Source organism: Pleurodeles waltl, chromosome 9 (assembly GCF_031143425.1).
Source record: "Pleurodeles waltl isolate 20211129_DDA chromosome 9, aPleWal1.hap1.20221129, whole genome shotgun sequence".
Taxonomy (NCBI): domain Eukaryota; kingdom Metazoa; phylum Chordata; class Amphibia; order Caudata; family Salamandridae; genus Pleurodeles; species Pleurodeles waltl.
This window is the reverse complement of record NC_090448.1, coordinates 391,829,822-391,852,312: the sequence shown is the minus strand read 5'-3', so window position 1 is coordinate 391,852,312 and position 22,491 is coordinate 391,829,822. Positions and strand designations below refer to the sequence as shown.

The window sequence follows — 22,491 nt, the reverse complement described above, 5'->3', positions numbered from 1 at the left end:
GCTTGACACATCTGCAATGGGAGCAGGATTTGGAATCCACTATCACTGGTGAAAAGTGGCTATTCTGCTGCTCATTAATTAGAAGTGTCTCAATTGCACATGTGGGCTTAAGACACAGTTTATGTTCACATAATACAATTACTATACACTGGGCAGACCACAGACGTACAAGCTGGTTGCCGATTCTAGATGTTAAAGATGTAGTTGTGAGGGGGCGGACATCATGCGCATGGCCTAGTGGTGTCCAGGTATACAAATTTATTGGCAGGATATTTTCATTGAGCTAGGCAGAATGATATGTCTTAGACTAAATTAGAAGTCCCTTATGCACCCATTGTTGGGGTATGTTAAGGATGTTCCTGTTACAGCTAGAAAATATGCTGCTCTGGCACTACTATTAGCTAAGCATCATCTTGTGAAGAGGTGAGGTAGAGGACAGTTCGCCTTTGTTCACAAATAGATGAAAAACCGTATCTACTGTTATAATGCTGTTGGCACTTTTAGTATATTGCTACTAGCTAAATCTAGACCCAAAGACAATTGGTCGCCCTTTTAACAATATCTGCTACTGGTACTGCAGGATAATGATATTGATTGAGACCTTAATAAAGATTAGTTGAGTTGCGATTTCACTGTCTATATTACTGACTGTACTGGTTCGTCAGGATTGTTACGGAACTATGACTACTGTGAAAGTATTCTACACATAAGTCAGTGTATAAGTGCACTTATAAAGAAGTCAGCCTATAAGCCAGGAACTATAATTTAGTTCCCTCGACTAAGCAAATGTACGCTGCGTGTTGTAACTTGTTATTTGCATCTTATTTTGGAATATGAAGTAAAATAAACACAAATATATTACAAAGACTGCAGAAAACACGCAACACAGGTCAGCAAAGTACCCATCACTGCATGAGGCAGTAGTACTTTGTGAAAGTGTGCAAGAATGACCACATGCTTCACCAACAGATTCAAGAACTGGGACACCTCTGGAAAGAGCTGTGGAAGCAGCCAATTCCCTGTTGCAATGCAACAGTATGCCATCTGAAGATTCTTTCTGGGGCAAAGCATAGCAGAACCTGATACAAAGTATGATTCTACATGAAATGGTACATTTGGCTGGTGTCTTGCCTTTTCTGGGTCAAGCACATCCCATAAAGAGTTGAATGCCCATTCTGTCCTGCTGAGTGCAGTTGCTGTAGTGGTATTTCACACACCTGGTTTCCATTCAATGCAGCTATGAAAAGTACAGCTGTGAAAAGTGGGCAAACAAAGAGGGTTCCAACCCTGTGAGCAGAGGTAAGCAAAATAACTATTCTTAGGGTACAAACCAGAGATGGGCACTTGTGCTTAGGCTAAAATAGAGATACCATCAAGTAGATCAAAACAAGGTTCATAGCCCACTGAGACAAACAACAGAAGGGAACAAGTAAACCAAACCTTTCAGAAAAGGTGCCACTTGTGACGATTTACACAAGGAGGCTTGATCTGGAAGAAAGAAAAAAAAACTTTGACAGAACTTCTAGGTAGCCTTTAGCCATAGACAGCCCCACTGTGCAAGGGACAACACAAACCACAGGACATTGGAGAGACAATATTTAAAGGAAAATTTACCTTCTGACACACTGCTGAACAAACTTAGTTTAGTAGCCTACATAGATGGGTTTGGTAGCAGGTTTCCAAGCTGCTAAGGAAAGGACATCTGCAACCTCATCAGGAAAAAAAAAAAAAAAAGAAACAAAAAAAAGGAGTCCTATTGACGCTACTCAATTGTGTAGCACCGATGTCTGGGGATTAACGGGGAGCATCTGACCATTCCACAGTGAGTAAGTCTGCTGTGTACAGGTGTGGGTGAGGTGGTTGAATGTAGAGTTACAACAGATAGGTGTACCAAATCCTTCTCAGCCAGTTCCAAGCGAGCAGTAGGAGCACCCACTCTTCCTGCACTCTCTGCAGTACTTTGTAAATAAGCATGATTGGTGGGAATGTGTATTGAAGGCTCCATAACCAGCTGACCCTGAAGGCATCCCAGAGGGAACCATCTTGCAGGATGTGAATAGCACAAAATTGAAGAGACTGCTTGTTCTGGGCCAAGGCAAAGAGACTAATAAACACAAAAATCAATCTGAACAAGATCACCGTCATCACCTTGGGCTGTAGCTCCCGTTCTTGGTCCTCCTGCAAGAGGCAAGTGAGAGCATTCACCCTCATAGAGGGGGAACCTACCAGATGAGCTGTTACTGGGAAGGTTCTATGGATGAGTCACTTCCCGACATAGGGTCCATAACCACATTCCACCCTGTCTGCTGATATAATAAATAGTGGTGGTGTTCTCAAACAAGTTACTTACCTTTGGTAATGCTTTTTCTGGTAGAGATTCTATCTAACCACAGATTTCTTAGAATATTCCCAAGGCATCAGACTGAATCCAGAAACTATTGAGCAGTACCTCTGCATGTTAGCAGGTGGCACTGCTGAGGTAGAATGCTTCTACATCGTCTGGGTCGCAAGTGACGTGCTCTGTGTCTTTACAGGTGCGACCCCGGCTCGCTCACATCAGTTTCTTTAATGACTATTTCTTCACCAATTAACCGGAGCCATAACTGAACAATGTGCAACCAGTGTGCAGAATCTACCAAGGGCTTTTGGGTGAAGAGTCCATTTTGCAGAATAGGGAGGCTCAATGAGGAATTTGCAGTTTCTACCAGAAAAAAGTATTACCAATGGTAAGTACTTGTTCTTCTGATAGAGACTTCTAACAGTAGGTTTGTTAACTTAGAATACATGCCCAAGAAATAACTTCCCGGAGGTGGGTCTGAAAACGGGGTCAAACCGAGAAGTCATGGAGGACCGAACAGGTAAAATGCCCTTCTCGACAGACCTGATTGTCCAAGCAATAGTGCTTTGTGAATGTAAGGGGTGACGTCCATGTGGTAGATATCCAGGACAGGTATCCACATGCTAATGCAATAATTGCGGCCTTGGCCGTTGTAAAATTAGCCTCCAACCCCTCAGGAGGCTGCTTCTTAGATAGTGCGTAGAAGATTTTAATGCAGAGTACAATCCATCGAAAGATGCTTCATTTTTGCACTGTCTTGCCTTTTTTTTCGCACCAGCAAACCCAATGAAAATCGAATCATCCACCTGGTGTTCTCTAGTGTGATCTATGTAAAAAAAGAAGGCTGCTTTTGGGTCCAAACAATGGAGTCTCTCCTCTTCCTTAGAAGGATGAGGCAGGACGAACAATTTGGGTAATGTGATGCCTTTGTCAATGTGTAAAGGAGTGACCACTTTGGGTAGAAAGAAGGGCCAAGTCCGATGGGTCACTTTGTCTGGTTAGAAGCATGGAGGTGTAAATAAAAGAGCTTGAAGCTCCCTGGCCCGCCTAGCTGATGTAATATTCACCAGGAATACTGCCTTAAGGGTCAGTAGCTGCAGAGGGTAGCTATGCAGTAGCACAAATAGGGAGCACATAAGGATTGTCAGAACCAGGTTGAGGTCCTATTGGGGACTTGACAAAAGGGGTGGGAGGGAACAAGTGTTGCATGCCCTTAAGGAAACATGTAACAACAGGTGACTTAAACCGTAATGGGGTGAGCCAGTAGCCTTAAAATAGCCAACGGTGCATAAGGAAAGGCCTTTACTGGCTAAGAACAGCACCATCAATAAGACCTACGACATGGAGACAAAGTGCATCAACCTTACATGAGGAATACAAAGCCACAAATTTGCCCCAAAACAGGTGTATAAGGTTTTTCCTGAGGGATGTCTGGTTGCCAGGATAACATCACAGATCTCGAGAGGAAGATCAAAAGCATTCAACTGTCACTGCTCAATCTCCACACATGAAGAGAGAGCGTTTGCAGGTTTGTGTGTAGGGCCTTTCCCTACTGCTCCAACAGGAGGTCCCCCGAAAGGTCAGCCTGATCGGAGGACAGATGCTCTGCGCAGAAGGTGGGGATACCAATGCCTCCATGCCCAGTCAGGATCCACTAGGATGATGGGCCAAGACAGTCCTGATCTCTTGAGAACTGTGGCAGAAGTGATATCAGCGGAAAGGCGTACAGGAGTCCTGGGCTCTAGTCTCATCTGAACTGAGAGCCCCTTTGGAAACTCCAACGCGCAGAAGAGCTGACATTTTGCATTCTCGGTGGTGGCAAATAGATCATCCAAGATCTGCAACACATCAATGACTGAGTTAGTCTGCCCTGGTCTTGCTAGGTGCTGCCCTGGAGCTCTAGCCAAGCCCAGAGGTGCAGTGCCTCCTGACACAGGGCCCACGACCACACCCCACTGTGCTTGTTGAAGAACCATGTGGCGGTGGTATTTTCCGTGAACATCTGAAGTAGAGTTCCCTTGATGGATGGGAGGAAGGCTTTTAGCACGAAGCAAATCACTAGCAGCTCCAGAAGATTTATGTGGAGCATCTTCTTCACTGGAAACCAGAGTACTCTATTCTCCACCTCCCCCATGTGCTCCCCGCCCCCCAATCCCAGTAGTTATGCATCAGTTACGACCATTAATTCTGGGTGGGGAAGGAAGAAGGGTCTGTCGTTGACCCAATCTCGGTTCGGCAACCACCACTGCAGGTCTTTTGCAGTCTCCTCCAAGTTCTGGACCAGACTGCAAAGATTCCCCTGATGCTGTGCCCAATGGGACTTCTGATCCCACTGCTGAGCCCGGATATGCCCTCTGGCATGCTTCACCAGCAGGATGCACTAGGACATCAACCCCAGGAGGCTCAGAGTCGGTCTCACCGAAATCTAAGACTGAGGCTGAAACACTGCGATCATAGCCTTAATGTCATGGATTCTCCGCTCTTGCAAAGAGGCGTGCAACTGCAGTGTCCAGAATGGCTCCAACAAAAGAGAGCGCCCGAGGAGTCAGGTGAAACTTTGGCATATTGATAGTGAATTTCAGCGAATGCGGGAGGTCTTTTGTAGTCTGGAGATGGGTGGCAACTGCCTGGGGCAAACCCACCTTCAGCAGCCAGTTGTCAAGGTAGGGAAAAACTGGAACACCAACTTCCTCAGATGGGCTGCAACCACCACCATCACTCGTGAAAACTCAAGGGGCACAGGTGAGGTCAAAAGGGAGAGCAGAAAACTGAAAATGCTTCTGGCCAACCATGAATCACAGGTAATGTCTGTGGCAGGGTTTCCAGGGAATGGAAGGGCATAACCCCTCTGCTCAATTTGGAACACCCACTTGTTGGAGGTTATTGCTTGTCACTAAGGCAGGTGGTGCCTGATCCTGCCCCCACAAAAATGGGTGTGCTGTGCAGAGGGCCCATTAAAATCGTTTTGCGGGTGCGGTTGCTGGAGGGGCAAGGGACTGGACTGGCGGTTGGTGTGGGTCCTTCTTCCTCTGTGAGATCTCTGCAACCCCAGTCACGAAAGGAGTGGGAAGCTTAGTATTGCGGATGCCCATGGTCAGCCCGGCTCTGGCCACAAAATAGGGGGAAATTACTTTTGCTGAGAACTGAAGGATAGACCAAGGGATCTGGTAGTGATCCTGCTCTCCTTGAAGGGTTAGAGTGCAATGTCAGCCTTGTTGTTGAGAAAGGCGGACCCTGCCCCACAGGCCATGTCTATAAGAAACCACTGGACATTCCCCGAAAATTAAATGGACCTCAACTGAGCACTGCAGCAAAGTGCTAAATTACTGGCCACGGCCCTGCCTGGTATGTAAGTGGTATCCAGGCCACACCGAAGGGTGAACTTCGATGCGCCTTGGCCATTAAACTAATGCCTGGTTCAGAATGGCTCTACTGTATTCAGGAAACATGGACTGCAGAGGCGCAACCAAATCAGACATGGTGCAAGACTATCAGCCCAAGAGACATGCAGTGTTTGACCGCAATGTTAAGCCGGTGGAAAAGAATATCTCCTTTACAAAGGTACCCAGCTTCTTGGATTCCCTTAGCCGTTATGGTAGTAGGGAATGTGCTTGGGTTTACCTTTGATGTAAAGGCCTGCACCACCAGGCTCTCTGGAGGGATTCTGGGAAAGAAAGTCTGGGTCTTTTGGGGTGGGAAATCATTCTGTGCTTAAGCTCCCCGTGCAGAGTTTGGTCCAGGCCCACAAGAGAACATCAGCAAGGGCTCCCTTAAAAGGGAGCAGAGGCTCCACAGAGCTTACCCCAGGTTGAAATACCTGTCAAGACGTTGATCTTGACCTCAATGGAGGGCAGGTATATGTCAATCAATCATCACTTGTAAAGCGTGACTAGTCACCCACTAGGGTCTCAATGTGCGAGGGGAGGGGCAGTAAGTGAGAGGTCGTTGATGAACAGAGGGGAATCAGATGAAGAGCCAAGTTTTGAGGTCCTTTCTGCATTGCGATAGAGTGGGAGATCTTCTGAGGTGGATGGGAAGAGAGTTCCAGGTCTTGGCGGCGTTGGGGGAGAAGGATCTTTTTCCAGCTGTGGCCTTCCGGACGTGTGTGAGGATGGCGGCGAGTGCAAGGTCGGCCGAGTGGAGCTGTCTGGTGGGCATGTAGAAATGGAGTCTTTGGTTGAGGTATTCTGGTCCGATGTTGTGGAGGGCTTTGTAGATGTGCGTGAGAAGCTTGAATGTGATTCTCTTATCTATTGGGAGCTAGTGCAGGTCTCTCAGTAGAGCTGAGGTATGGCTGTGTTTGGGGTGTTCATGATGAGACAGGCAGAGGCATTCTGGATGCGTTGCAGTCTTTTCTGTACCTTGGTGGTGGTTCCAGCGTAGAATGTGTTGCCGTAGTATAGGCGGCTGCTGATCAGGGCCTGGGTAACTGTTCTTTTGGATTCAGTTGGGATCTATTTGAAGATCTTCCAGAGCATGCACATGGCGTTGAAGCAGGCGGAGGAGACTGCGCTGACTTGATGGTTTATCGAGAGTGTCGAGTCCAGAATGAAGCCGAGGTTACGGGTGTGGTCCGTGGGGCGCTTCTGAGTGCAGTGGGCCACCAGGAGATGTCTCGGGCTGAGGTGCTGTTTCCAAGCCGAGGACTTCTGTTTTTTCAGTATTAAGCTTGAGGCAGCTCCCTTATTCCGTGGTGGAAGTTGGTTTTGGGTGTGTGCGGGTCGTTGATGAGGCAGATGATTAGCGGAGTGTCATCGGCGTATGAGACGATGTTGAGTGCGTGGTGTCTGGCCAAGATGGCCATGTAGAGGTTGAAGAGAGTGGGGCTCAGAGAGGAGCTTTATGGGACGCAGCAGATGATCTTGGTGGCCTCTGAGTAGAAGGAGGGTGGAGTCGGACTCTTTGGCTCCTGTCGGAAAGGAAGGAGGTGATCCATTCTAGTGCTGTCTCGGATGACGGCATCATGGAGACAAGTCTGTAGAGTACAGTGGGAGATGGTGTCGAAGGCGGCAGACAGGTAGAGGAGGATGAGCGCTGCGGTCTCACCCCTGTCTATGAGGATGTCGTCTTTGGCAGCGAGGAGGGCGGTCTCGGTGCTGTGGTTGCTCCAGAAACCTGACTATGAGGGGTCCAGGATGTTATAAAGTTCGATGTGTCTAGTGAGCTGTCTGTAGACAGCCTTTGCGATGGACCCCCTGAGGGATGGGCCGGAAGTTCCTGAGGTCATCTGGGTCTGCATGGGTTTCTTTAGTAAGGGCTTGATTTCGGCTTGTTTCCAGATTTCTGGGAAGGTGGCGGTTTCGGAGGAGCAGTTGATGATGTGCCGGAGTTTGGGTGTGATGATGCTGCTTGCTTTGTTGAAGATGTGGTGGGGGCAGGGATTGGAGGGAGAGCCGGAGTGGATGGAGTTCATGATGTTGAGGGTTTCTTCGTCGGAGCACCTCTGCTGCTCTTTGAATCACAAATCCAACAGATGTGCTTTCCTTCATGGCAGGGCTCGGAGGAGAAATCAGGCCAGAATCTGAAGGGGTATCCAATGTTTTCTTCCTGGTAGGAGTATTCCTCCAGGAGGCCATTACTCTCTTCATTATACCCTCCTTCTGGAAAAGGTCTATCCAAGGATGGTAAGTCCAGGCTGGATTGATGTGGTCTGTATGGTGCTGGTGTGGATGTCAAAAGGAGCTGCCGTATTGGAGTAGGAGAGGAGATTAGTATAGGTTCCTTGTCTAACGGCTCCGATGGCACCAGGGATGGCGTTGGTTGGACTGCGAATGATGGAGGCAGTGATGTCAGCATCAGTCCCGATATGTTGGGGTTCAAGAGGGCCCAGCAGACACTGAGGGGGATAACCTGATGATGGTAATCCGGGGGAGACACCCCTCTGCTCCACAGGGCCCATAGGCACATCAGAGGGAGCTGTTGGCCCAAAGATGGAGTGCATTGCATCATAAAACCCCTTGATAGGGCAGAAGTCACTCTGTCTCCGGGACAGTAGGTAAGGATGGACTGGACCAAGCCGCCTGCTTAAAAGCTGGAGTGTAGGTGCAGGGCCTAAAAGCACAGCGCACTGCTTGCTAAGAGAAGTCAAAGAACTCTTTGAATTCTTCTTGTGTTTGTTGTACTTACCTGACTTTGATGCCAATGAGTTGAAACAGGATGACGGATGTCCCCAGGATCAGATCCAAGAATGGTCCTGAGATCTCCTTCTGGATAGTCATGGAGCTGCCTTCTGCTGCGCCACCAGGAGCTTCCGCACCCACTCTCGAATTGCCTTTGGATGCATGGACTTGCAGTTGTTGCAGGCTTTGGGGGTGTGGTCTGTCCCCAAGCATCACAGGCAAACCAAGGGTGGGTCAGAGACAAACATCTATCTGTGACATTCGTCAAACGGTTTAAACTCTGTGGGTTTGTTGGAAGGCATGTCCTTAGCACACTGGAAGCAAGGCTCAAAAAAGCTTAGACAAAAAACTGAAACAAACTATTAAAACTAAATGACAGATATAGCTCTCTGGATTTGCTCTGTTGGAGCGGAAAGAAAGGAGCTGATGTCAGCATGCTGAGGTGGTGCCTATATAGGCACCACATACGTCACTTCCAATGCAGTCGCCCAAAGCCAGTAAATGATGTGCAGAGATACTGCTCAAGATTTTCTGGATCCAGTCTGACACCTTGGGAATATTCTAAAGTGAGGAGTCTGCAGTTAGAAGTCTACATTACAATGGCAGACTTTGGGCATTGTTCCCTGAAATGGAAGGAGGGCCTTCCAGGCAAGATGGACCACCCGCAGCTAGAACACATTAATGTACAGGCAGTGATCATCACAGACCAGAAATCCTGTGCAGTCCTGTTTCCCTAATAAACATCATGGCCGCGCAATTAGGTGTCTGTGACCATGGTAGCCTAAAATTACAGAAGACCTAAAAGTAACACTTCAAGTGGTTGGAGGGGTCCCTCCGCTAGTAAGGATCTAGCAGCACAAACTGGATATGTAGCCAAGCAAGGAGGGCGCATCCACTGCCGCCTCACACACCACAGGAGCACCCTTATCTGCTATCTGTAGTGAAGCACCAACAGGATGCATGAGGTCAGTAGCACAGTGTTGATGGTTACGCTCAGGTTGAAGAAGAGTCATCGTCCACTGTAGATGTTTCTGGACGTGTATTGGCGTTCTGTCTTCCCCAAAGAGTCAACCATGTATTGAAAGAAATGAAGCCCTGACCTCCGCACCAAAGTAGGCAACAACTGCCAACATTCTAAAGACGTGGGGCGGTCATTAATACAAACTGAAGGACCGCAAACTGAAATTTTTTGGGAGCCTATTATTGGAGGGTTAGGAGATGAAAAGATGTGCCCTAGAGATTCAGGGACACCAACCAGTCTCCTGAGTTCAAGGCCAACAAGGCCTGCATCAGGAACAACATATTGAGCCTATCTTGCCCGACGAAGTTTCAGGCGGTGGAATTCAGAATAGGCCTCAGTCCACCTAGAGGACCAGGAAAAATAAAATTCTGCCCCCAACTTCTCAGGAGACACTTTTTCCACGTCCCCTTTTTCCAGAAAGACAGGGACTTCTGCCGTCAAGACTGATGAGCATGCTCTGAAGTAAGAAGAGTAGTCTGCTTGTTGGGTGAGCTGAGGGTATCTCATAGCCCAGGACACTGGATTTTGACTAAATACTTGTCTATCCAGAATTAGAATGAGGTGAACAGAATCCACACCCCTCATGCACTCTAGTTTGGAGAAAAGAGAAGACACTGGCCATGTTGCTTCTGCTTGCACCACAGGCCATGTTGGAAGAGGTTATGTAGTATCTCACATAGGCATATACGACTGCTACCTGACCCAGGAAAGTATGTAAAAGACAGAATGCAGTCCTGAGAAGGAAATGTCAAGATTAGTTTTGCTGTTGCTTATCTATTTATGTAATTATTAATTCCATCTATGGCACCCATTGACTCAGCCCTGATGGGCCTCCTCTGTACCGGGAGGACTGATCAATAAACAGACAAAATATGGCATTCAGGAGCACATAGCCAATCCTGTGTGTGTCTTTATTTAGAGGAATGCTGGTGGCGCAAGCAGAAGCAACGTAGTAGAGACATAAAAAGAGTATTGTGAAGAATATGGCGGAGTACATGGGAGGGAGAGGAGTTATAGGGAGATTGGTAGAACAACTAGGGGTATATGCTGGGTACAATGGGATGAATGGACGTGGGGGAGATTCAGAGGAAAGAATGAAGGAAGGAAAAGGTATACAGCTTAAAAGCACAATCTTTGAGGATGCCGGAAGGAGAAGTTGTATGCAGAGGTCTCAAGAGAAAAGGATATCCCAGAACATGGCCTATATGGGATAAAACCACCAGAGAGCGCGACACTGATGGAAGGGAGCTTGAACAGATGATACCAAGTAAACAAAAGGACTGTAGAAGTAGCAGGCAGTGGCTTAAGGATGGCAGCTGCCACAAAGAGAATGTAGAAGAGAAAAATCGTGCTTGATAGCATAGAGGAGTGGGGATATGGGAGGAGCGTATGGCATGGTAATAAATGGACAAAGATGGGTAGCAGAGGCACTATAGGCATTTTGCTTATAATGCAAGGTGGGTGTAAAGAAAGGGAAGAAGAGGTAAAAGTAGGAAAAAGTACAGGGAGAGGAAAATGTGGCAAAAAGGTGAACATTTGATAAAAAAGCGTGATAGGAAGGCGATAAATGAGAGAAGAAACTGATGACGATACCATACAACTATGGTTACTAAGGTGCTGAGGTCACATATCATGCTAGTGACTAAGAAGAAAAAATGAAAGTGCAAGAAAATATTACTTGTAAAGCAATTGTTCACTGTTGGTATATTTCCAAGATTCAGATGCTTGAATTACTCTTGTTTTCTGCTGGTAATCCTTGATAATAATAAAACCATAGAGTAACGGAGCACTCCAAAACTATGTCAAAAGTCTGGAAAAATATTTTGTTGTGTTTTAATCAGACATATTAATTAAATAGGAAGAACACACTCATAAAATTCAGTAAGACGGCATCAATTTACATACAGCCCAATTTTCTATGCATGACTTTTACACTTAATATTATTCTTGAGATGAACGAAGATTTTTATCATAATACTAATGAAGATTGTGATCTTTATACATGCTCCTGGTCAAGTTGGAGAATCAGCTGACACGTGTTTAGTCTCAAATAAGACTTCTTTGGGGCTGATAATAGAAAACAACAATGCATCTTCAAGCACAAATGATCACAAATCAAACAATCTTGTTATGTCATGAACACTATGTATTACTATATTGAGATCATCAGATCACCGTAATAAAGTTCACAGCGTCAAGAATTAATTTTCCAAATAATATATATATTTTAATCACCAAATCATCATTAGTGGAATCCAGAAAGTTAAGAATCATGTGACCACTAGTAAAAGTATATGTTACACCGAAAAAAGTGTCAAATACGTGCCGAAAGTAAGAGGAGGAAGGAGACAAACATAAGATGCTCTTTAACATGATTCTAGACGAAGCCTTCCAGCGGTTAAAATTTGTTTTCACATGCTACCAGAAAATGGATGTGCTCATATCATTAATGAATGGATAGTCATGCACCCAGGAGGAGATCAACATCAGAAAAAGGAAGAAAAAAAGAGAAAACATTTTAAATAACCCGTAGCGTCTTAAAGTGACTCAACAGGAAAAATACACCATACCAATAGGTTGTACACACACGTGTAACTCGAGAAGTATAAAAAGTAAATATATGTCTTGATGGCCTGTATAATAACACAAAAAACATGGATGAGTATGAATTCTTTCTTAAAAACAACATGTTGAATTTTATTAATACGTACAGATGATGCTAACCTCTCAAAAACTCCCAAATGTAAGTCAACAACCCTTCATAGGAAAAAGTACGAAAGGTCTTTGTAATGTCTCGAATGGCCTGTGTACTCAAGTTTCAAGTACTTGATCATTCAAGTCAAAAACACAAATTTCTGTTTTAGCGATCAATGAAGAGCCTTGGTAAGCTTCCAGGTTAGTATTTCTGTGTAAACATATAAGAAAAAAACACAACGTCTACATCGTTCATAAGAAACTGGACCAAAGAAGTCAAACTTGAGAACTAACTATCAAAGTGAAAATTAATGGAATATAAGTCAATCCACTTTCCATAAATTAATATTAAAGATTTATCAAAGTCTATTCTTTTAATCATACTCTTTGTTTCTTAAATATGAAGCATTATGCCACTTAATGTGTGTTATCGACTGCAAGAAATCTTTCAAGTGTGTACACAATAGGGGAGCAAAAAGAAGCTTAGTGAAGTCACATAGAGCCAATTCAATTACAACTATATATAAAACTAATAATATATGTAAAACTTACACAAAAAGCCGGCATGTCCCTCGGCCGGCGAGTGGTGCCTGCTGTGTGTACGTCCTCAGAGTGCACGCCATATGATCCTGAATGGCATCCCGATTGTACATGTGTGATGTGAGTTCTGTACATAATATGTCACCAGACTCTTAGGTAATGACCGAAAAGGCCATACGATACGTAAATGCGTCATGAGTCACCAAAGTCCTAGGCAACGACCCGACGCATAAATAAAAATTGCTAATAAGTCAAAATCCTTAAAAATGAAGATTTAATACGACAAACAAACCTGTCCGTCATTAAAGAAATAGCAACAGTTTTGTACGAGTGACCCAACACTAATATCTGACTGCATACAGTCACAAATAACTAAAAGCAGTCTAGAAAGACAAAGTAAAAAGACCAATAAATAGAAGAGACGACATCATGAAAGTTGGAAATAAAAAGGGAAAATTTAAAAAATAATGAAAAAAAATAGAAAATAAAATAAACGACCACAAAGGTGTACCAAAGAGAAAAAGGGTAGAGATAAAGTAAAGTGAGTAATTGCATAATTGAATAAAGGGTGTCAGTCGAAGCTTATAAATATATTGGTAAATCATGAGCTCTTTATTGATGAGATCATTAAAACATCATCACTTGTCCTAACAGAATTCATACAAGTGACGTATAAATCACAATCAAAATTTGACGATTAGATAGTCATTTTGAAACTAATTGATTTTTATAAAACATGATATAGTTCATTATACTGGTTAATGCCTTGATCCATAGCCCGTAGTTTTATAATCCATCGGGCTTCATTTTTTTCTCAAATCTGTTATGCGATTCCCTCCTCTCAGGTGGGAAATTACATGATTTGTTCCCAAGCATTTAACAGTGGGAAGCTCCAATCTTGTGTGCTTTTCATTCATGTGTTTAACCAAAGGAGACGTTTTGTCTTTGTTACATAATGCTCTCATATGTTCCTGGATTCGTTCCTTAAGTGCCCAGGTTGTGCTACCTATATAAATGGCCCCACATGCACATAAGAGTACATATACTACAAATTTTGTATTACAATTTAGGAAAGAATCGCTCAATAAAGATTTGCTCTGATTGAAACTGAAATGATGTGTTTTATGCATCGCCAGACTGCACATGTTGCAATTTCTGAATGCTCAAAACCCTAAACAACCGGAAGGTATGAAAAAGAAATACATTCTCTTAGAAAAACTAAGGAAGCAGGAACTTTCACATTTGTGGGATGTGACAATGCTAAAAAAAAAAAAAAAAAAAATTCTGATAAAAATGTTCCTAGGGGACAGAGTAACCATCTTCCCCTCGTTTGATGATTTATCTCCCAACCATATGATGGAGTGGGAACAACTATTTTTTTTTTTAAGCTTCCAGGGGTATGATGTGTACATTAATCGAGCATGCTTAAGAAAAGAGGGAAACATTGTTAAATGAAATAGAGGAGTTTGAATCAGAAATTATGGCATTAAACTTATCTGAAGTAAAGGACAAGAATGATAAAATACTTAAAGATGTCTTAGATAGATACCAGGACTACATAAATGTAAGGAAATGCCTCCTTAGCATGGTTACCCCCTGATGTTTTCCCTTTTGTTGATGCCAGTTATGATTGAAAGTGCGCTGGGTCCCTGGTAACCAGGCCCCAGCACCAGTGTTCTTTCCCTAAACTGTGCCTTTGATCCCACAATTAGCACAGCCCTGGCACCCAGATTAGTCCCTTGTAAATGGTACCACTGGTACCAAGGGCCCTGATGCCAGGGAAGGTCTCTAAGGGCTGCAGCATGTCGTATGCCACCCTGGGGACCCCTCACTCAGCACATGCACACTGCCTCACAGCTTGTGTGTGCTGGTGGGGAGAATATGACTAAGTCGACATGACACGCCCCTCGTGCCATGCCCACCTCACACTGCCTGTGTCATAGGTAAGTCACCCCTCTAGAAGGCCTTACAGCCCTAAGGCAGGGTGCACTATGCCACAGGTGAGGGCATAAGTGCATGAGCACTATGCCCCTACAGTGTCTAAGCAAAACCTTAGACATTGTAAGTGCAGGGTAGCCATAAAGAGTATACTGTCTGGGAGTTTGTCAAATACGAACTCCACAGTTCCATAATGGCTACACTGAAATCTGGGAAATTTGGTATCAAACTTCTCAGCACAATAAATGCACACTGATGCCAGTGTGGAATTTATTGTAAAATATACCCAGAGGGCATCTTAGAGATGCCACTAAATACCAGTCCGACTCCTAGTACTAGGCTGACCAGTTTCTGCCAGCCTGCCACAACCAGACGTGTTGCTGGCCACATAGGGAGAGTGCCTTTGTCACTCTGTGGCCAGGAACAAAGCCTGTACTGGGTGGAGGTGCTTTTCACCTCCCCCTGCAAGAACTAACATCTGGCGGTGAGCCTCAAAAGCTCATGCCTTTTGTTACATCACCCAGGGCATCACAGCTAGTGGAGATGCCCACCCCTCCAGCCACTGCCCCCACTTTTGGCAGCAAGGCTGGAGCAGATAATGAGAACAACAAGGAGGAGTCACTCACCAGTCAGGACAGCCCCTAAGGTGTCCTGAGCTGAGGTGACCCCTGCCTTTAGAAATCCTCCATCTTGAGATTGGAGGATTCCCCCAATAGGATTAGGGATGTGCCCCCCTCCCCTCAGGGAGAAGGCACAAAGAGGGTGTAGCCACCCTCCAGGACAGTAGCCATTGGCTACTGCCCTCCTGACCTAAACACACCCCTAAATTCAGTATTTAGGGGCACCCTAGGACCCAGGAAATCAGAATCCTGCAACCTACAAGAAGGACTGATGACCTGAAAGCCCTACAGAGATGACGGAGACAACAACTGCTTTGGCCCCAGCCCTACCCGCCTGTCTCCAGAGTCAAAGAAAACTGCACAGCAACGCATCCGACAGGGACCAGCGACCTCCGAAGCCTCAGAAGACAGCCCTGAAACAAGAAGGACCAAGAAACTCCAGAGAACAGCGGCACTGTTCACCCACAGCAACATCTTTGCAACAAAGAAGCAACTTTTAAAGAACTCCCTCTTCCCGCCCTCTGCACCCAACGCCCCCGGCTCGAGCTCCAGAGAACCAACACTACAGGGAGGACTCCCAGGCGACAGCGACTTTGTGAGTAGCCCGAGACGACCCCCCTGGACTCCCAAAGCAACGCATGCAGAGAGAATCCAGGGGCTCCCCTGACCGCGACTGCCTGTAACAAGGAACCCGGCGCCTGGGCCCAGCACTGCACCCGCAGCCCCCAGGACCAGAAGGAACCGAACTTCAGTGCAGGAGTGACCATCAGGCGACCATCTGCCTAGCCCAGTCGGTGGCTGGCCCGAGAAGCCCCCCCCCCTGTGCCCTGCCTGCACCACTAGAGGGACCCCCGGGTCCCTCCATTCATTTCTATTACAAACCAGACACCTGCTTTGCACACTGCACCCGGCCGCCCCGGTGCCGCTGAGTGTGTGTTTTGTGTGCCTACTTGTCCCCCCCCCCCCAAGTGCTCTACAAACCCCCCCTGGTATGCCCTCCGAAGATGCAGGTACTTACCTGTTGGCAGACTGGAACCGGAGCACGCCTGTTCTTCATAAGCACCTATGTGTTTTGGGCCCTCCTTTGACCTCTGCATCTGACCGTCCCTTTGTTGCTGGTGCAGTGACTTTGGGGTTGCCTTGAACCCCCAACGGTGGGCTACCTATGCGCCCAAGAACTTGAACTTGTAAGTGCCTTACTTACCTGACAAACTAACCCTTACTTACCTCCCCCAGGAACTGTTGATTTTTACAGTGCCCACTTTTAAAATAGCTTATTGCCATTTTAACTAAAACTGTGTATCTTACTGCTCTAATTCAAAGTATCTAACTTGCCTGTGTGGAGTACCTTGCATTTTATGTATTTATTTCCAATCTTGAACCTTGTGGTTCTAAAATAAACTAAGAAAATATATTTTTCTATACAAAAACCTATTGGCCTGGAATTGTCTCCGAGTGTGTGTTCCTCATTTATTGCCTGTGTGTGTACAACAAATGCTTAACACTATCCTCTGATAAGCCTCCTGCTTGAGCACACTACCACAAAATAGAGCATTAGAATTATCTCTTTTTGACACTATCTTACCTCTAAGTGGAACCCTTGGACTCTGTGCATACTATTCCTTACTTTGAAATAGTGCATACAGAGCCAACTTCCTACATATATGTACTCTTATGTGCATTTAAGGCCATTTATGTAGGTAGCAGAACCCGGGCACGTAAGGAACGAATCTATGAACATATGAGAGCATTACGTAACAATGACAAAACTTCTCCATCGGTTAAACACATGAATGAAAAGCACACAAGATCGGAGCTTCCCACTGTTAAATTTTTGGGAACAAATCATGTAATTTCCCACCTGAGAGGAGGGAATCGCATTACAGATTTGCAAAAAAATGAAGCCCGATGGATTATAAAACTGCGGTCTATGGACCAAGGCATTAACCAGGATAATGAACTATATAATTTTTTATGAACATCAATTTGTTTCAAAATGACTAATTGTCAAATTTTGATTGTGCATATTATGATTTATGCGTCACATGTATGAATTCTGTTATGATGATTTTTTTTTTTATTATCTCATGAATAAGTCACTTGTGATTTACAAATATATTTCTAAGCTTCGACTGACACAGTTTATTCAATTATTTAATTACTCACTTTACTTTTTCTCTTTGGTACACCTTTGTGGTTGTTTTTCTTTCAATTTTTTTTTATTTTCCCTTTTTGTTTCCAACTTTCATGATGTCTCCTCTTCCATTTATTGGTCTTTTTACTTGGTGTTTCTAGACTGCTTTTAGTTATTTGTGACCGCATGCAGTCATATATTAGTGTTGGGTCACTTGGACAAAACTCTTGCTATTTCTTTAATGATGGACAGGCTTGTTTGTGGTACGGAATCTTCATTTTAGGGGGCGTAGCTAAGGCGTCAAGATGGCGGTCGCACTCTCATAGTGCTCCGGACCCCTCCGTCATCTACTTTAAGCTGCGCATTTAATCCGCCTTCATCGGCAGCACCTACCCTCTCCTGGAGGAGCGGAGGGAGTCTTCTGGCCCCGCGACTCAGATGTTCAGTGCCGAATGTCCGGGGGTAGTCCGTGCTGAAAATGTCAGACTCGCCCAGCTGGTGATCGGAGCGGGACCGGCAGCACAGAGCGGCACGGGGTCAGGCCTGCTCAGCGGCCACCCGGGAGCAAACCGGGTGACCGCCGGAGTGGCACAGCAGGAAGGGTGCTGTGGGCGGAGCCACTGGCCTGTGCGGTTTCAGCGGGAGCCGGAGGACCGGAACACCTGGGTAACTGAGGCACGCCTAAAAAGCGGTGGGCCAAGAAGCTGAGGCCTGGCCGACTGGTGAGCCAAGGCTAGTGGTCCTGGGCGGTGGACTGGGGGGTGGCCTATATGGCAAGGAAGAAGCCCCCCCGATGGCTGGAGTGCCCAGATTTGAGGGATGGTGAGGAGGAGAGGAACCAGCGGTGAGTGGCGGCAGACTAGTAGCAGATCACCAGTGTTCCTCCCCCTACCCCACCCCCACAGCAGTTTCTGTGGGTCCGGATTAGGACTGTAGGACCCACAGGGGGCAAAAAGAAGAGGCACCCTGCCCACCCTGCGAGACAGCAGGATGAAGAGGGGTGCTCTCGGCGGCTCAAAAGAAGGACATAAGGTTTCCTATGGTTCAGCGCCAGGTCGCCACAGTCAGCATCGAGTGAGGTCGGCTGGTAAAATCGACCCCAGGATCCTTTGAAAGTGCCCTATGTCCTGAGGTGAAAAACAAGTTTGCCTCGGATCTGAGGCCTTGGAAGCTGGCTATGTTGGCCATGTGATCCCGCATGGGGTGCTAGCTGGCCTCTCTTTGTGCACTCCGACCAAGGTGTCTTAACCCATAGCAGAGCATTGGAGGGTGGCAACGGGCAAGGACAAATCGATGCGGCCACCAACGGCACAGACACGCATAGGCCAATTTACTACAGGTTCTGGTGGGACCCGTGCTGAGGACCTCTCTGAGGAGTGGTGACAGTCCGCCGGCGGCATCCAGCGACCTGACAGCAATTCTTCAGGCTATTCAGGCATCTCAGACGGCTGTAGAGACCAAGATCGGGGAAGCTAAGAGTGGATGTGGCCCTGGTTTGTCAGGCCCTCCGTAATGCAACAGCCCGAATCACAGAGGCAGAATCAAGGATATCCACAGTGGAAGACGACCTGACTGCCTTAAAGGAACAAGTATCTGCGTTATCGGCCCACAAGTCGGAGCTATACCGGAGAGCCGAAGATGCCGAGTATAGGTCCAGGTGCAACAATCTTTGCATTGTGGGCCTTCTGGAGAACACAGCAACATCATCCTTGGCCTCATTCTTGGAGGACTGGCTCTGCTCCTGGATGCCGGTGGACCGCCTCACCCCATGGTTTGCGATTGAACGGGCCCACAGAGCTCTACAGTCCAGGCTTCCACTGGGCTCCCCGCCCAGGCCGGTGATTCTCCGTCTCTTCAATTTCAAGGACAGGAATGCTGTGCTGCAGGAGGCACGCTCCAGGGGAAATCTCTTCTGTAACGGGGTGAAGGTCCTCCTCTTTCCCGACTATATCAGGGATGTACAACTGCAGCGTCGCTCCTTTCTTGAAGTAAAGCAGAAGATGAGTGCGATGGCTATATTGTATAATCTTTTATTCCCAGTGAATCTCCGAGTGGTACACGGAAACAAGACTCACTTCTTCGAGCACCCAGCTGCAGCGTGGAAATGGTTGACGGAAGAGGTACCGCTTGGGCCACCAGGTGAGAGACAACGGCTAACCCGAGACGGAGTGCCGGCGAGCAACCATCAGAAGCAACCAACAGAAACAACCATCTGGCCTTCGCCAACAGATGCGCTCGAGGAGGCATAGAACGCGCTGGGACTCCCGCTCGGGCACCCCCTTGGAAGCCCTATTTAAGGAACTATCAGGACAACGATTGCAGGCAAGTCAGGGAGGAGGGGGGGGGGGGTCGGGGGTGACGGAGCCGCAAGGATCAGTTTATGCCCATTTGGGGACACGAGGATCGGATCTGTCCTGAAGCCCGACGCTTAGGCTCTGCATGAAGGGAGGAGATACTGGAGCGGGTACTGCACGCTTTGATGGGAACACAGCTACAATGAGGCTGCTTACTATGTAACGTTTTTTGTTTTTGATCTGACTCTATGGAGGGGTCCACTACTGCTCAACCAATAACTGTTTCCAACTCACTATGTTTGGAAGTGAGATGGTATGTAAGGGCGACAGATGCTTCTGGGCGGAGGGGAGTGTATGGGTTGGGGAGGGAGTTAGGGGATATGGGAATTTAGACCTTCCAATAAGGTGTTTGTTCTTGTTCACTCACGTAATGGTTCTGTGTTCTTACTTGCCACTGCACAGGAGGTGGGGTCCAAGAAGCTAATTGACAAAGTGCAACCGTTCACTAAGATGCAAGCTGGGCAGGACAGAAGGGGGGGACCCGGGCTGTAACAAGGCAGGGTCCAGAAGCAACTCTGAGGTAGATAGCATTGTCCACACCAATGTGCCCGACACAGGTTATCTTATGGAATGTTAATGGTCTCCTAGACAAAATTAAGCGAACCGCTGTGTTTACCTTCATACACCAACACCAACCTGATGTCCTCCTGTTGCAGGAGATACACCTCCTAGGGGACCAGTGTCCTTTTTGGCCCATAAGGGTTTTGACAGGGTAGATCACGCAGGGTTTACATGTGGATCACGGGGGTGGTGATACTGCTGCACCGCCCATTTCCAATAACGGTAATCCAGGTGTGGAGAGATAGACAGGGACGTTATGTGGCCATCACTGGGAAGGTCGAAGGCATTACGATTAATGTGGTTAGTGTCTATGCCCCGCCGACGATAGTACGTGGGACTCTTAAGGACCTAACTAAATTGCTCCTGGACCTGCCCCCGGGACTTACCATACTAGGGGAGGGGGGTGGATTTTAATGCAGTCCCAGTCCCTGACACAGATGCGACTGGACCGCCCTCAGCACACAGACAGGCCATAGCAGCGGGGCTCACGGGTTGGTCGTCTACCATGGGTTTCTGCGATGCGTGGAGAGTATGGCATCCACAGCTTCAGCAATTTACACACAGCTCGGCGGCCTATGGCACACAATCTAGGATTGACCTTGTGCTTCTGCCGAGCGCAGGCTGCAGCTACCTTACCCATATTGAAATCTTGGCATGTGGAATTCTGTCCATGCGCCCCTTCGATTTGTTATGGGACATGCCAGTCTCTGGTCCGTCCTATGTGGCGACTGAATGCATAGTATCTGCAGGATGAGTCCTACATTAAGCAGTTGCACCAGGCACTTTGTGAGTACTTTGTTCTTAACGAGGGGTCAGTGACATCCACCAGAATCTTATGGGCTGCAAGCAAGGCGGTCCTGCAGGACACGGCTAGAGGCCTTGTAAAAGCTTGGGAGTGCTCCCAGACCCTCAAAACTGAGCATTTAGAGGCACGGGCCGTACACTTGGAGGCTGAACAGGGTGCGCAGCCCAGGAAAGGGGTAGCTATGCAACTCCTATTGATCCGTGAGGAAATCGGAGATCAATCTTTGGAAGCGGCAAAGCACCTCTGGCGAGCAGCCAATGCCAGGGTCTATGGCTGGGGGACAAAACCGGAAAGTTGCTATGCTGGCTGATGTCCCAACAACAAGCTTCTAGGATTATTCCCGAAATTTATAACGAACAGGAGGTCTGCATTATCAGGACGGACCCATTATACTGTGGCTGGAGATGGGGGACCTTCCTGTGAGGACAGAGTGGCCCTGTACGCAGATAACGTCCTGTTATATATGGAAGAGCCCAGTTTGACGTGCCCACGAAGCTTCCACCTTCTAAGATGTTACGAAGAAGCATCAGGGCTCACAAGGAACCCAGCTAAATCAGTGTTGGTGCCCTTAGCTAGTTCACAAGACTGCTTTGATTGGCAGGATATGATACCCTTGCGCAGGCTTAGTTTTAAATACCTTTGTGTCTAGGTAAACCTTCTTCCTGAACTTACGCAGGCCAAGAACCTGGCCCCGCTCTTGGCCTGCACCAGGGCAGACTTGCAAATGTGGCAATCATTGGCGCTGAATGTGATGAGCCGTGTAGCTCTGTACAAGATGATGGTATTACCGTGACCTTTATACGTATTTCAGAACTTTCCACTACAGATCCGGCGCCCATGGTTTAGGGCTCTGGAGAATGCCACCACCTCGTTCCTTTAGAGGGGGGTGAGACATTGGGTGGCCGCACAGCACCGTCAGAGAGGAGTATACAAAGGGGGTTTGGGCGCGAGGGATCCCTATTTATATTATCTGGCGACCCAGCTCCTGGTGATTCACAATTGGTTTACTGGGGGTGGGCTGACCCGGCCTACCAGGTGTAATTGGAGATGTTGGGTTTCCGTGATTTGCTTCATGGCGTGCCTCTCCCGTGACATGGAGTCGGTAACCAAAGTAGTCTCCTGGCGTGGCGTACAGCGCTGCGGCACACCCAATGGAATGCGGTTGTCATCCGTCAGACTCCTCTGTGGCAAGGGAGGTGGCTGAGTGAAACGGCAGCATTGGATTGGTTCGTTGAGTGGGATCTGCTGTGTACATCACTAGTGGGAGATGTATGGAAAGGGGTTGTAATGAAGTAATTTCAGGAACTACAGAGTTTCCAGCTCCGGCATGCTCTGGGTGCTCACATGGCCCCCACTTACCCTATACC

The 22,491-nt window shown here is 47.1% G+C and overlaps 1 protein-coding gene across 5 annotated transcripts in view; it reads right to left on the bottom strand.

Moving 5' to 3' along the window:
- The window catches only part of LOC138259377 (5'-3' exonuclease PLD3-like), a 106,611-nt gene that overhangs the window by 11,834 nt on the left and 72,286 nt on the right, over positions 1-22,491 (bottom strand). For 3 of the 5 annotated variants that reach the window (XM_069207074.1, XM_069207075.1, XM_069207077.1), the window contains one exon: positions 1,441-1,488. The exons of the other annotated variants lie outside the window; for them this stretch is intronic. In XM_069207074.1, the coding sequence (XP_069063175.1) occupies positions 1,441-1,488 (48 nt within the window). The remainder of the gene's footprint in view (positions 1-1,440; positions 1,489-22,491) is intronic. 5 annotated transcript variants of the gene reach the window in all.